This window comes from Catharus ustulatus, chromosome 20 (genome assembly GCF_009819885.2).
Source record: "Catharus ustulatus isolate bCatUst1 chromosome 20, bCatUst1.pri.v2, whole genome shotgun sequence".
Taxonomy (NCBI): Eukaryota; Metazoa; Chordata; class Aves; order Passeriformes; family Turdidae; genus Catharus; species Catharus ustulatus.
The window spans coordinates 8,598,326-8,613,108 of NC_046240.1; the positions used below are offsets into that span (position 1 = coordinate 8,598,326).

A 14,783-nucleotide genomic window follows, 5' to 3' on the forward strand; every position below is an offset into this window, starting at 1 on the left:
TTCTTATTGCCTGTGACCCAGCATCAATTTGAAATAATTATTTTGTCATCTGCAAAAGGTGAGCTGTAAAGTCACCTCTGTTGCAAATGTCTGAGTTTTAATTATGGTGGTGATGCTGAGAGCAGGGTGCCACTGCCAGGGATGCCAGGAGCTGACTCAGCCCTGCTGCAATAAATTCATCCTCAGCCACTGGTGATCAGCAGTGATGCACTGGCAGGTGACTGCCTTGTTAAACCAGCCCTTGGTCTGCTCAGGTAACACCCAGCTTGCACCACAAACTGCTTAATGCTTTGGAAGAAGTAACAAATGTTCTGTGATGCACCTTCCAGCCATGGCAAGCAGAGAAGCTTTCCTGGCTCTCCAAAGGCCCTGGAACACTGTCTGATAAGCTTCGATAAATTGGCAAAATTAGCCAGTTCTCATTGGCCATGACTTATCCAAAGATCCAGAGATTAACATTCCAAGCTGTACAGAATTCCATGTGTCATGGCTTATGATGAGGTTTAAGAGGAGCAATTGATCCCATTGTAACCTGCTGCAGGAACTGTGGCTGTTACAGAAAATGCAGCTACAGAAAGGCAAGAGGCTGGCAGCCAACCCCTCCCATGTTGGCAGGGAGAGCAACTTGGGGCACTGTGAGCCACTTAAAACAGCCCCCACCTCAGAGTTCTGACTCTCTCTGTTTCTTCAAGCTAGTGGAAGTTTTTCCAAGTGTCTCACTCAAGTTACTTCCAAAGATTTCCATTCAAGAGACAAGATTAATTCCAGGAAATGTATCAAGTTACAACAGTTTTGTGTAGTCCTACAGGTAGCTGAAGCTGGAAGGTCCAAACCCAAAAATAGCTCACAAAGCCTCAACCAACCCCATGGGATGATTATTTTCTACCATGAGGAAGCAGGCACCAAGAGTCAGATGAGCTGTCTCAGGCTGTGCAAACCACATCTACTCACAGTTCTGGGAATTGCTGAAAGGAGCCTGGGCTATCCAGCTTTGGAAATGCTTTGCTTTGTCTTACATGAAGTCTGGAGACATTTATAAACATGCTACGTGAAAGCTAAATCCATAAATAAGCTCAGTCATGATACAAAAGCATCTGCAGGCTCAATAACTCAACAATCCTTCTTTTTAAAATGAAATCCTATTCCTAAAACCTTCTGAACTGCAGGAATACCTAACCTATCCACAGGCTGTACTGGCTTCTTTTGTGCTTTCTTTTAACAGAATCACCCACAAATCCACAGTGAAATCAATTTAGGAGGATTTAAGATAAAGTTATCTCTAAAAATACCTCTAAAATATTTCATTTTAAAAGTTACAAAGCAGGGTTTTACACCAGATAAGAGCAGCATAGATATTTAAGTAGGTTAGTGGGTCTAGTGAAGTGCTAAAAGTAACCCAAAGCAAAATCTGTCACCATGGATCTTGATCATTCCTTTATTCCACTCTTGAAACCCTTTAAAATAGAACTGTAGGAAAGGTGATTTTCTCCTTTTCTTTTTAGCTTCAGAATTCAGGGGCAATGTGTCTAATTAAGCAATGTGTCTAATCAAAGATGGGAGGGCTTGGCTCTGCAAACAGACACATCCAGTCCCTCTGTGCACAGGTTCTCATTTACTGACTGCAAAATTCAGGGGGTTTTGAGCAAATGTCACCTCTCATTTGTCCTGCAAAGCACTGCACAATTTGGTTGCTACAAATTAATTTAACAAACATTTGGATTATGTTGCTAGAAAGACATTATGTTCCAATTTGGGTGGGTTGGCTATGGGGAAGTAAGCTTACCCTTTAGTTAAAATGGTTGTTGTTGGGGTTTTTAATGTAATGTTTATTCCTGGGTTGCTTTTTTCTGTTTGTAGCTACAACACACTGAATTCTGTTGACAGCTGTAAATCCACTGTGCAATACAGCAGATCAAATTTTGTGTTCTGCAGCAGAATAGAATATCTGCATGTGCAGTTTTAAAGACAGTTTGGATGAAAGCTGCAGGAGTGGGCTAATCTGATTTTTCTTAAGTAATTTCTAGGATCATTTGCTATTAAAATTGGGTTTATTAAAAATTGTTAGGTCCCCATGGTCAGTCTCCCTCAATCCCCTCTGTTTTTCCTTTCTGAGTTAGTTTACATCTTGCAGAGCTGTTACCACTCCCCCTCTGCTTATATTTTCCTACTCTAATCCCTGTCTGGCCCCAGACTGCAGGTGTTGATACACACTTAAGTACAGATGGAGTAATAGCTTCAGTTTAAGTCACTACATAAAACAGTATTTGTACACAGATGAAAAATTCCTGCTCTGTTCAAGTTTACAAAGCAGTTCTTCAGAAGTGGAATCTGGCTGTCCTGTCTGTCCCATCCCCCTGCCCTTATTTCCCTGGATTGGTAATGTTCTCTTTCTTATATGAACTGCAGCAATGGGGTTTTTTTAGCCATTAGGGGAAAGGAAATGACATATGGAGAGAATTCAAGGCCCTCCTCATTCCTAGAGAGTCTGTCCAGAAAGTCAGTGTGCTGAGCTCCATCCAAGTGTTGTTTCCTGCTCAGAATTGGGAAGGGGAGCTGGAGGTAGGAGGAGAGATGGATACATAACATTAAATTGCTGCTTCTGATTAACAGCACATTCTGCACATGATTTCACAGTATTGCTTTGAACAGAACTGAGCCTCTGCAGCCCAAATATGTGTAGCAATCCACTGATGAAAGAGCTATTTTTACATCTGTTTCATATAGTGGGTAAAAATGAAGTGATTGGGATGGTGGAAATGTGCTTTGGAGATTACTGAAGATTTTCTGATAACTTTGTACCTCCAATCTTCCATATGCCCACAGAGCATTATTAATACTCCTGGTGGTACAGCTATTTCACCACTGTGAAGCTGCACACAAAGCAATCTGTTACAGAGAAAAAATTAGGCAGCTTTCCACTATTTTATATATAAATGTATATATGACCCCATGAGTTATGTATACAAAAATAAATAAATCAGACCTTCAAAAGATGACCCCATGATTTTCATTTCACACTGCAGTGCAAATTGAGGAAGATATGAAATAAAGGAGAAGGATTCCTCATTACACTGCCTCTTTTGTTGAGCTCATAGTTGTGATCCAAACGCCCCCACAGTGAAGTCAGTGCCATTGATTTTGCTTTCAGTGTGTCAGTCAATTGAAACATGATTTACACATCACCTCTGGAGCTGACCTATTGTTTTATTCAAATGATCAGCACAACATTTTAATGTGGTCAAGCAAGTTGTGCTCGGTAAGAATTCACAGGATTTTTCTCCATCCTGCTTTATTTTTTTCTCTCAGCTCCTCATCCCTTTAAATCCCAACTTCACTTCCCTCCCAGTAATGACACTCCCCAGGGCAGGGGGTGAACTGCAACCTGGAAAGGGGCCATGGCTCTTCCACGAAATCTTCTGGCTTCTGCGGAAGAGTGTCCATTTCCTGGAGCCAGTCTGAGACAGACAGTGCTCTGCAGTCAGGAGCAGGACTGGAATCCAGTGACCCTTAATCCATAGGAAGTGCTATGAAACTCACAGCAAATCAATTCTCCCTCAGCTGTCCACAGCCTGAGTTTCTGCCTGCCTCGTGTCAGTGCCATTCCCTGCATCAGTGAGAAGTGTTTTACACACACCATGGACAGCTTTGCATGCTTGGAGTGGGAATGTTCTTGTGAATGGTTTTTCCTGAAATTTCCAGTTTCAGGGGTGCACCCCTTCCAGCCTAAGGAGGGGGTCCCCTAATTCCCTCTTAGGCTTTTTTTCCTAATGTTCCTCTGAAGGCCAAAGGGTTAATGTATTTCCTGTCAGGTTTTAAGTGAAAGCCTTAACATTTTCCTCTATGGGTCAAATATAACTAAACACAATTAACCTTCATTAATTACTTCTGTTTTCACTAACAGTGCCTCTTCCCCAATTTACACACCTTCCAAAGTTTAGACTGTACTTAAATCTACATCCTACCTTATCACAACAGAGCTGATAATCCCACATTCAGCAAAAGGATAACAGTGACCAGAGGTGCCATGGATTAACTACAGGGACAGACATAAGGATTCCCAGGCTCCAGGTGAATTCTGCCAGCAGCTCTCTGAATGTCTGTGGAGAACTTTCCTGTGTCTCAGTTTGCTCTGCTGTAAAACAGATTTAGAAACAGAAGAGATATGTGAAATATTGTTGGGTAGTGAATTCCTTTTCCTGCAGAACTACAGCTGCATCTTGCTGCTGATACACCACTGTGGTTCTGTGTGATTTAAATCATTCTGGATGGAGTAGCAGGAAGCAGCTTTGCTTAAGAATATTTCAGTCTAATTCACAGGAGAAGAAAAAATAGATTTCTACTGATTTAACCATTTCTAGTTCTCCCAGAGTTTAAGCTGTTTTTCCTGCAGGGGGAAGTGAACAGATGTGCTGCTGAGCTGCAGGGCTGCAAAGTCCCAGCTCTCCTTCCAGAGCCTGGCACCTTGGGGAACAGCAAAGGGAACAATCAGCCAGGCAGCATCTGCTGCCATCAGAATTTCAGAGGCAGTTACGTTTGCTGAGATCTCAGACTGCAATCTTGCCATCACTCCACAGATAAAATAGCATTAGCAACAACTGCATTCCAAGCCAGTTGATGTCAGCAGGGGTCTGTTATTGTTGCTCTCAGCACAGAGGAGTTGGCAGACTGACACACAGGCCACCAGACATTGATTCCAGCCCTTGTCCTGAATGAGGCATTTAACAAATAAGAGGACAAGTTCTTAAATCTAACTGGGCCATGCCCCCCCCCCCCCCCCCCAAAAAAAAAAATCCCTCCCAAAAAATCCAAACCCAACAAAATAACAGCCAGGAGCAATAACAATTCTCTTCTTCCTTTTTGCTCCTACCATTTTTTTGGAAGTTAGAGACACAACCTCATGGGTGACTGCGATCCTAACCTCAGAAATAGTTTGCATTTTCTTAGAATAAGAGGTGACTCACCCAGTCACTTACTCATAATCATTGTAGATTGTTGCTTGTGGAAATACATGCTGCCAACAGTGCTCACTGGTGGATAGGCTGAACACATTTTTCTTGGATAAAAACAAAGTCTCCAGCCCCAGAGTTAATTATTAAGCCACTGAGCTGTCAGGCATCTAAAGACTTTGCAGTGTTCTATTATTAACTCAATATATTGGATAAATCTGAAACAAGTAATTCAGAAATAAAAAAAAAAAGAGATAAACTATTGAACAAGTGTTCTGCATTTACTATATATAGAGAGACACAAAAGCCGAGTTACTTGCATATGCTAAAGAGCAATTAAATAGTTGTGTTTTGCAGTAAGAGTACTTTGATTTTACAGGAGATTTTAAAAGGTTATGTCTTATATTCATTGTTTAACCTGGCCAAACTTAACTTAACTTGGGAGTGAGAACATTTATGTGCTGAGTAACCAGACTGAGTGTCCCGAAGCCGGAGCTGGGTGGTTTTTATTCGGAAAATGGAGCTGATGGCACCTGAGTGTTCCCGGCGGGATTATCCCACCTCCGGCACCGCCCTCTGCCGGCCCCTGCGCTGCTCTACACGCTACAAAATCCGGGATTCTGAGTCCTTGGCTCTGCCCCTACCAAACCTCAGACAGCAAATAGGGGTAAGCAAAGCTGACTTTGCATAATTTCTTTTATAGAGGTTAATTCTTTCAGTTCTTTACAGCTATATAGAAAATCATTTCTTTCTAACTGATGCTTTTAGGTCAAGTGTGGAGGTTTGGCAACAGAGCAAAGGACACAGGAGGCTTCACTGCAGGTGCAGAAATACCCTGGTTGGTGGCTTTTTCCCCAGCAGAGTAAAGGCTCCAGCACTGCAAGGAAGGTGATCCTTTCCCCTGTGCACAGGTATGGCAATACCAGACTCTGGCCCCAGGAGAGCTGTGGTGGCTCTGTTCTGGCTTTGGCACTGCCCCCAGTGGCTTCCAGAGGCCCTGGGTGCCACCTGCAGCCTCACACTTCAGTGCAGGGCCAGCAACAGAACACAGGCACAGCTCAGCCTCTTCAGAGACACCCACAGTAGGGCTTAGCACATGCTACAGCTTTTTTGGAGTTAAAAACAGTTAAAGGGGGACAGGCCAAAGTATGAAGGTCATAATGAATCAGTTGAGGATGGTGTGGTTTTTACAAGCCAGTCAGGCTCCTTTGTGACAGGTAAAATCTGCAACCCCTGCTAAAACATCAGTGACAGCAATGTGTCACCAGGACTGTTCTGAGCTGGATGCAGGAACTCCCACATCTTCAATAGCCCAGCAGGACAATGATTATGGCAGTGACTCACAGATTGCTCTGCACAGAACAGTATTGTTGCTAACAAGATGTACAGGACTGCAGATATAGACAAATTATCTGCTGCCCTTTGTAACGTTATCACAACCCAGCAATACCCAAGCGCCAGAGAGGTCCCAGGGAGGGATGTCATCAGCAGCCTCCAGTCAGAGAGGGAAACATTTACCAGTAAGTGTGGGATAGGGAGCAGCAGACCTGCCCCACACTAATGAAAGCAAGAGTGACTTCATCAACATTAGCAATAGTGCATTTAAAGAGCTCTTTGTTAGAGTGAATTCTTCATGAAGCACACCTGATCTTCCATGAGAGTTACACCCAAATCCACTTTTCTACACATCTGCACTTCAAAATAAACTTGGAAGCACACAAAAGGTGACTAATACAGGAGACAAAACCAGATTCTTCTGTCAGGTTCACCTAGCAGAATAAAGGGGTTGTATTTTTTTTTGTATTTGAGTTTTTTATTCCCCTCCACCCATAAAAGGTGGAAGCAAAGCCAATGGGAACTCTAGGAAAACTGCCTACATATCAAAATTCCCCCCCTACCTTTTATTAATAAAATGACATGCTGTAGTCCAATAAAATTGTGTTTATGAAACATCTAGCCCTGAACTTTGGCCTCTCCTGCCCCATCATTGGGGCTAGAGACACTCAGTGAACTGAGACAATAGTTATTCCAGCACATTTGACTCTTGGGAGGTTCAAGTTAAAGAGCTCAATCCAAGTTTTTCCAAAGAGCTATAAAACAGAAGTACAGTTCTGCCTCTTCACTCAATACTCTTCCCCCTCCAAACCCCACCCTGCACAACCCCTTTGAGGGAAAAAATGGGTTCCTGTAAGTAATGACTTGAGAAGTTAAGCACAGCTGATTCCAAGACAAAGTCTTCATTTTTGCCCTCTAGGGCAGAGAACTGCTTCAAAGCATTTCCTGTGCTCTATCCTAAGGGTACCTGAACATGTACAGAACTGGTTAACTGCTCTACTTACCTCCCCTTCAAACTATTACTTACAGTTAAGTAGAAGTACTAATCTTTAAATATTTCTCCAAGAGGCTGAAATTAATTTAGCTCAGTTATGCACAGGGTAAAATGAATCAGATTTCTATAGGAAGTACCTGGAGAACAGCAGCAGTTCCTTGGTCCTGTAATAGAAAGCTGCTGTATGCAGAAATCAGAGCTTGGGGTGACCAAGCTGCTTTAAATCCATCTTCAGCATTGAATCTCTCATTGTTTAGACCTGCATTCATGCCATTATCTATTTTTGACTAAGTCTACTTACCCCATCAGTCAGCTTTTAAGAGACCAAGTGACACATCAATTTGATGTACTGATAACACTTTATTGAACTTCAAGTAAATCTTTGTTAAAAGCCTGTTCAGTGTATTTATTACTGCAACAGGTCATGTAGAAGAGGTTGTAGGGAGGCCTGCAGAGCAGTGGCTCAATGCTTTGTGAGGGGCCTGAATTGCTCACATGCATTTTTTCCCTGGACAAGGACAGAAACAGGAAGTATTTACAAGTATACCTCAAAAGAATGAGGTTCACATTTAGAAATTCACAGATACATATATATAAAGTTTGAACTGTTCAAGTATGTTTCAGTTGGACAAAGTGCTACAGGACACAGAAAAACCAGTAAAGGCAAAAGGAACTATTAAGACAAAGAGGTGGCAGTAATTTGTGTGCTAAACCACTTGTAAGTGGTTGCAGCATATGCAAGAGTTAAAAGTTGAAAGAATTTGGGGTACTGTCCTGGATTTGGAAAGTGTAGCTGTCAGCAGTAGAGTCTGGTACAACATTCTGGTCTTCCTCCTCCTAGAAGGAAAAAAGAAAGTTGAAATAGCAGTAGCATTTGAATCTAGTAGTCAGTGCTGAAATAGAAAATAAGAGTGGAGAAGACCCCTGAAGCTACTTACTTCTGCTGAGAAATATTTCTCAATAATGGTGGATGAGGCTCTGTACACTTGTTCATTTTCATGTGACTGGAGAGCTTCAATTCTGTCTAGACCCCCACACTCCTCAATCATAAGGCAAAGCTTTTCAGTCTCATTAATCTTCTCAGCAGCCTGCAACAGAAAAGTGTGGAATAACCTCCAGAAAGACATATGGCAGCAGCTACTGGAGAGCCATTAGCAACAACAAGGACAATAATCAAGTATACTGCAACCACATACCAAGAAGATGTTGGAAACTGCATCCAAGATAACGAGCACAGTTTTGCTGTCCTTAGTTGAGAGAAGATTCAGTAGGGGTTCAAGAACACCAGCCTGAACAAGGTACACGATCTGGTCAATTGTTCCACCACTTGTATAGTTTGTCACAGCCCACACAGCTTCCTTCTGAGATTTGAAATCTCCCTGTGAAGGTAAAAGCAGAGTGTTTGAACACAGAGAAGCAATAAAAAAGGCTCAACATAGTAAATATAGTCTTTGTTTACCTTCCTCAGAATACCAATGAGATAAGGCACAAGCCCGTGGTCAACAACTCGCTGGATCTGATCCTGACGTCCAGCAGTGATGTTGGACATTGTCCAGGCTGCTTCTTTCTGAATGTTGTTTTTATGATGAGAAAGGAGACTTGGAAAGACAGCCAGTGCTCCTGAGTCAATAACAATCTGTGTCTGCTCATCAGTACCAGTGACAATATTTCCTATGGCTCTTAGTGAAGGAGTCTGAAACAAAAGTGAATGGAAGACTTACGAAAATTGTTCAAAACCAGATTAGATTATAGCAAACACAGCTATACTTATGGCCATCCACTCTAATCTTCCCAGTTAACAGCATGACCTGCTATGTACAATGGTGTTTGGGCTCCTCATTAGCATTCCACAGGCAGACACTAATGTCTGCATGCAGAGACTGCACCTTCCAAAGCCAATCTGCAAACAACCACCCATGACAGAGCTTAGGCAATCTACCTGCTAAATACTAATGCAGTTTTATTATGTTCTAATTACAGTGTGCACAGAACACACTTGTGAACACTGCCCCTAGAATTTGGATCTGCAATAGCCCTTGAAAGGCAAGCTTTAGTGAACATTGACTGTTGTGCTGGCCTGTGGTGAGGTAAATGCAATGATTATATAAAGCAGCTTGATAGTCATCACCAACAGCAGCCTGTCTCGTGTGGGACAACACCCAGGCAGAAGAGAAACTGATGTCTCACTTCACAAAAATTAGAACAGGCACCTGACTCATGGGTGAAAAGAACCATTCAGTTCCACGGACACTACTGCAGTTCTAGCCAGGATTCAAACCAAGCAATGGCAGCATATCCCATCACTTACCATTATTGGCAGTTCACTGCATCCCAGGAGTCTCACAAGTTGTGGCACCAATCCAGTTTTCACAACAACTTCTATCCTGTCATTGGAACCATCTGTGAGGTAGGAAACTGCCCAGCATGTGTCTGCCAACACCTCAGGGTCATCGTGGTGCAGGAGGCGGACCAGAGTGGGCAGGATCTGCTGGATGGCTTCTATGGGAGGTGCAGGATTCTTATTGCGACACAGGTTTGAGAGGGTCCACGTCACGTTGCGCAAGTACCCAGACTGCAATGGTTGAGATAGATGGTTAGCAATGGTTTTGTTAGGTTCTACTCAGTACCTGTAATTTGAATCACTCTGCACACTTACAGCCAGGGAAGAGAGGTCAGGAACAGCAAGGAGACTCAGCAGTGGCTCGATTGCACCATATTTAATAACCAGGTCTCTGTAGGCAGAACCATCCCCTGGAAATAAAAGAAAAAAAAGCCAGGTGAAGACCAGAAAAAAAAGGGAAATGTGTACACAGAACCACTGTGTGTTAAGAGGATTCATACTTCTACTCCTTAAGAAGGGCTAGATAAAATAAGAAGGAGCAAGAGGACAAAATAACTACTGCCATTATTAAGTCACATGACAAGCATGTTCAATCAAGCAACTGAGCTCCACCTTTTGTGTTGGAAGAAGAGGTAATGTAGGTTTTCTATAGAGCTTTTCCTAAGAGCTCCTAATCATGCAAGGTCTTGCATGTTTCTTTGGAGACAAATAAATCTAAGCCCTACACTAGAACAGAGCTTTCCCCACTATATGGGACTTGAAATGCATTATAATCATCAGCTGCATAATTGGTTGCTACAGAATAATGCTAATGGCATGTTAGAGTTTGACTGAGAATTCTATTGCAAGGTATAATAAATAGCCTATAATTGATTTTAAAACTCTAAGGACAAACATGAACAACCAAACAAGGTTTTTAGACAAGATAATATTTTTGTGTGAACATTCACAGTTCTCTAAGGCACAGCCATTGGAAATCCTAATACAGCAGATAAAATATTTAATTATTTATCTTGACCATTTTTTAAAGACTGGATCCAGCACTGGCAGATCAAGTAATCCTGAGAAAAGCATGAGACACTTTAGTGTACCAATACTTATCAGCAAGCAGCCAGTTCAAAACAAGGAATATTGTCTATCACCTATACAATTATTTGAGTCCCTGCTTCCTGCCTTCCCCCATTTAGTCAACACACAGAGCAGAGCTCATTGCTGAGTCACAAAAACACTGAGATGCTGACAAAGGGTTTGTGTTGTAGCATGGTTAGAAATCCATCAAACCTGAGCTGAAATCTGGAAGCAGTGCCCACAATACAGCCCACAGGTTGTGCCAGGCATTGCATGAAGTCTGAAGACAGCTTGCTGCAGCTTGCTCTGCAATGCAGGGCATGTCATGACTGGAAAGCCATCGGGGCAGAGCTCAGCACAGGGCACGGCACAGCAGGAGTGTTGTCCTCCCACCTCAGACAAGGGCACAGGTCTGAATTAGAGCTGTGCTGCATGTTGACATACCTGCAATATTCCCCAAGGCCCACACAGCCTGCTCACTGATGTGAGTGTGTGGAGAGGCCAGCAGGGAAATGAAGGCTGGAATTGCCCCTCCATCCACCACTGCCTTGGTTTGCTCTGACGTGCCAGAGGCGATGTTGGTGAGCGCCCAGGCAGATTCAAACTGGATGGGGCTGCAGTCTGCTCTGCCCAGGAATGAGACAAACTTTGGGATCAAACCAGCCCGAATTATATTGTCTATTGGGGGTTGCTTCTCTCTTGAGAGGAGTTTCCTAAGGAAGGAAGCAAACATGAAACATTATTTTTGCCTGCAGACATCTGAACAACAAATTAAAGTCTTAAAAGTACCATATAAAAAAAGCTTAGTGTTGTCTTAACATTCAGAGAAGGTAACACAACACACAGCATGAAAGAGAAATGCAGACAAGCTGAACACTGGCTTCCTAGGCCTCTTAACACTGGGTTTGGCATGTCTTCTCTATGTGAGAGGTTCTGTTCAGACTCTGAAGTAAAGCAAACCTGCAGGAGTCATAACACATCTGAATGCTAGAGGCTTCCCAGCAGAAAGAGGTTAATGACTGCCAGAAGCAGCACTGCAGCAATATGCAAGCTTATTAAAGGATATTTTAGATTTGGAGGGAGTAACAAACTTCAGACTTCAAACCCCAGTCATCTTACTGTTCACATTATTCTAAGGTGGATTGCCACACTCATACATATCAAAACTAAGTGTTCACACAGTTTAAAAGGTACCTTACTTTGCTATAACAAAGGGTTTACTATAATTACTCCTTCAAATCTAAGGTGACTACTGTTAAATTTGCCACCACTAGAGCAAATTACTTCCTATTAAAATACTCAAAAGCCACATGGTTTAAATAAAATTATGCCTAAGTTATGGGTACCTCAACATTGTATATAAGATGGTGTCTGTTGAAATACTGCTTGATAAGAAAGACAGAAGCAGCCAGTTAGGCTCATACATCAATTCTCTCACCTTGCCTAGTTATTGGCTTGCACAGCTGAATCGGTTTCCTCTGAAGTTCTTACCTGGCAGCTTGAGTAGCTTGCAGCTGAAGCTCCATATTATTACTATTAACTCCTTTGACTATTTCTTCAACTGACCAGTGTGCCAAAACCTGTACAAGAAAATGTTACATGAGTGTTACATGACTAGGACAGGCATGTGTATTCCTGACCACAGAGAGCTCTTACACAATAGCATGAGCAGGCCCCAATTTACAGCCATTTCCCTTAGTACCACTGCCATGTGGTGTTTCAAAACCTCAGCAGCTACAGCTCCATCTAATCACCTGAACTGCTAAAAGCTTTTTTAACCAAGTGCTTCATACCAGTTATGCTAGGCTTAAAGTGTAGCTGCAGCCAGCTGTGTGCAAGAGTGCTGTCCATGAGAGGTGATAACAGATCCGAGTTGTTAATGCAGATGTGTTAAAGCTGTCCTGCCCTTGAGAAGGGATTCATGCTGGCCTGGCTGCAGGACCTTAGACTGTAAGACCCCCAAACATGTCTATTCCGAGTGCCCACTCACCTGGTTGCCTCTGTTTTCCTGAAGGGGAGAAGTAGCATCATCTGGTAAAGTGCTCACATTTCTTCTTTTAAGCATCTGGTCATCTTTCTTAGCTTTCCTCAGCTCCACATTGACTTCAATGCGCCGCCTCCTCATTTCCTGGAGGATAAACACTCAGAGTAAGTTCTTGGCTTTCAAAACTTAAATTTTAAGAGACAATGGCTGGCTAAAGTACTAATTGCATCGGAGTACTCACTGTGCTGTCCTTTCCTTTGTTCTTGAATCTGTTCAATCGAGCTGATGGCGTGTTTGCATTCTCATTAGTAGACATCTTGCCTGTTAGATTTTTGAGTGGGACAGATAAAAACAAGTCTGAAAACAGAACAAAAAAACAGCAAGTTTACTCCATGAAAGTTAAGTTTTAAAAACTGGATCTATACTCGAGAATGAGAGCCACTTGTTTGCATTAATACTGTAACAACATCTGACTTGATCAACAGCTGTCTCTTTAAACAGCCAGATGTTACAAGAAGCTCCAGCATCAAGACAAAAGCAGAAGACACAGTCACACGACTTTAAGACACTTTAAACCAAGTACTATTAGTTGTTATTTTCAGAAGCAAGCCAGATTTTCCTTTCCACAGACAAGACACACGCGTTGTTAAATACTATTTTCACTGTCACGTACCTGTGTTGCACAGGATCCCACCCAGCCCCACCCCGACCTTTTTGGACGAGAACAGCGAGCTCTCGCACTGGGAAGGACCCCGGGGAGGGTTTGCCCGGCGGGTACAGCCAGCAGCACATAACAACGGCTACACGGGTAACGAAGAAAACCTCTGCACCTCGGCTACCCCCAGCGTGACCCACTGCATAAGAACTGGCTTCGCTTCAGCCACAGCCCCGCCGGAGCGACAACCCGCGCTGGGATAGACCAGTCCTATCAGCCTCAGAGCAGACAGCGGAAACGCGGGAGGCTCCGGAGAGAGACTCCGGCAGGAATCGCCCGCGGAGCACGGCCCTTTCCAAAAAGGCAGCGCAGGGCCCGCATCCTCGCCGCCCCACACCCAGCTCCCGGCCCCGCACCTCGGCCGGGACAGCACCGCTCGCTCCACTGCTGCCGCACGCTGCCACTGCCCACGGCCGCCCCACGCGGCATTTAAATTTCCCGCGGCCGCGCGCTGCCATTGGCCAGTTCGAGCCAAAGCAGCCTCCTGATTGGTCGGTTTGAAAGCTGCCCGGCTGGCGATGACGGGGAACGCCCTCCCGGAAGAGCGGGTCGGACGTGACGGCTGCCAAGGCCCGGTACTACAGCTCCCGGCGTGCCCCGCGCCGCCCCACTGGGGCTTGCTGGCACTACCCACGCGGGGCACGCCGGGAGCTGTAGTGCACGGCGCCGGGCCCGGTGATACCCGGGACGGGCGCGGGGGATCGGAGTGAGGGAATTGTGTCCCTGGAGGGATCTCGCTCTGAGCCGTATGGCGTTGAAAAATCCATTCCCTCATGCAGAGCGCAGATTCTGCCTCAGTAATCAGTAGGGTACCACAGGCTTCCCCTGGGACAAGGGCGTGTAGTCACAGAAGGAGGGGGAACGGCTTCAAACCGAAAGAGAGTGGGTTTAGATGGGGTACTGCGAGGAAATTCTTTCCTGTGAGGGTGGTGAGGCCCTGGCAGAGGTTCCCAGAGAAGCTGTGGCTGCTCCATCCCTGGAAGTGTCCAAGGCCAGGTTGGATGGCGCTCCAAGCAACCTGGATTAGTGGAAGGTGTCTGCCCATGGCAGGGGATGGAACTGGATCAGCTTTAAGGTCCCTTCCAACCCAAATAATTTTGTGATTCCATGGCTCCATGCCTCACTTATTGTCTCTGAGAAATGTCCACAGAAATACAAAGAAAAGGGGATCTGAGATTGCAGTTGAAAGCAGTTCTATGGCCATCAGGGCAGATGAAAACTAAATTATACAGAATAACAAAAGAAAATCATTCCTGTTCCCGTGGCATGGCCTGCAAAGGGATGGGATTGTTTCCCATGGATTTGGCCTGCTCATGAGGGATGGAATACAAAAGAACACCGATTTTCACAGGAGATAAAATTCAAACCATAAAACTGTAGGGGAAACACGACTTTGACAG

The 14,783-nt window shown here is 44.1% G+C and overlaps 1 protein-coding gene across 1 annotated transcript; it reads right to left on the minus strand.

Moving 5' to 3' along the window:
* Positions 1–7,726: 7,726 nt before the first annotated feature.
* Positions 7,727–13,021, minus strand: KPNA2 (karyopherin subunit alpha 2). The gene is made up of 10 exons (XM_033076765.1): positions 12,910–13,021; positions 12,675–12,812; positions 12,176–12,264; positions 11,129–11,397; positions 9,932–10,026; positions 9,584–9,847; positions 8,735–8,968; positions 8,472–8,654; positions 8,214–8,363; positions 7,727–8,112 (listed from the first exon to the last, which is right to left on the minus strand). Exons 1-10 carry the CDS (start codon positions 12,982–12,984, stop codon positions 8,020–8,022), a joined length of 1,590 nt encoding a protein of 529 aa, XP_032932656.1. The 5' UTR covers positions 12,985–13,021; the 3' UTR covers positions 7,727–8,019.
* Positions 13,022–14,783: the final 1,762 nt, after the last annotated feature.

What these genes read in the sequence shown, in the direction of transcription:
- KPNA2 (XM_033076765.1), bottom strand. Translation starts at nt 12,984, where the DNA reads ATGTCTACTAATGAGAATGCAAACACGCCATCAGCTCGATTGAACAGA. An exon ending in GGCCTTGGGGAATATTGCAG is followed by an intron (nt 10,027 to 11,128) that starts GTATGTCAACAT and finishes TTTTATTTCCAG; the next exon opens with GGGATGGTTCTGCCTACAGA. An exon ending in AGAAATATTTCTCAGCAGAA is followed by an intron (nt 8,113 to 8,213) that starts GTAAGTAGCTTC and finishes TTTTCCTTCTAG; the next exon opens with GAGGAGGAAGACCAGAATGT.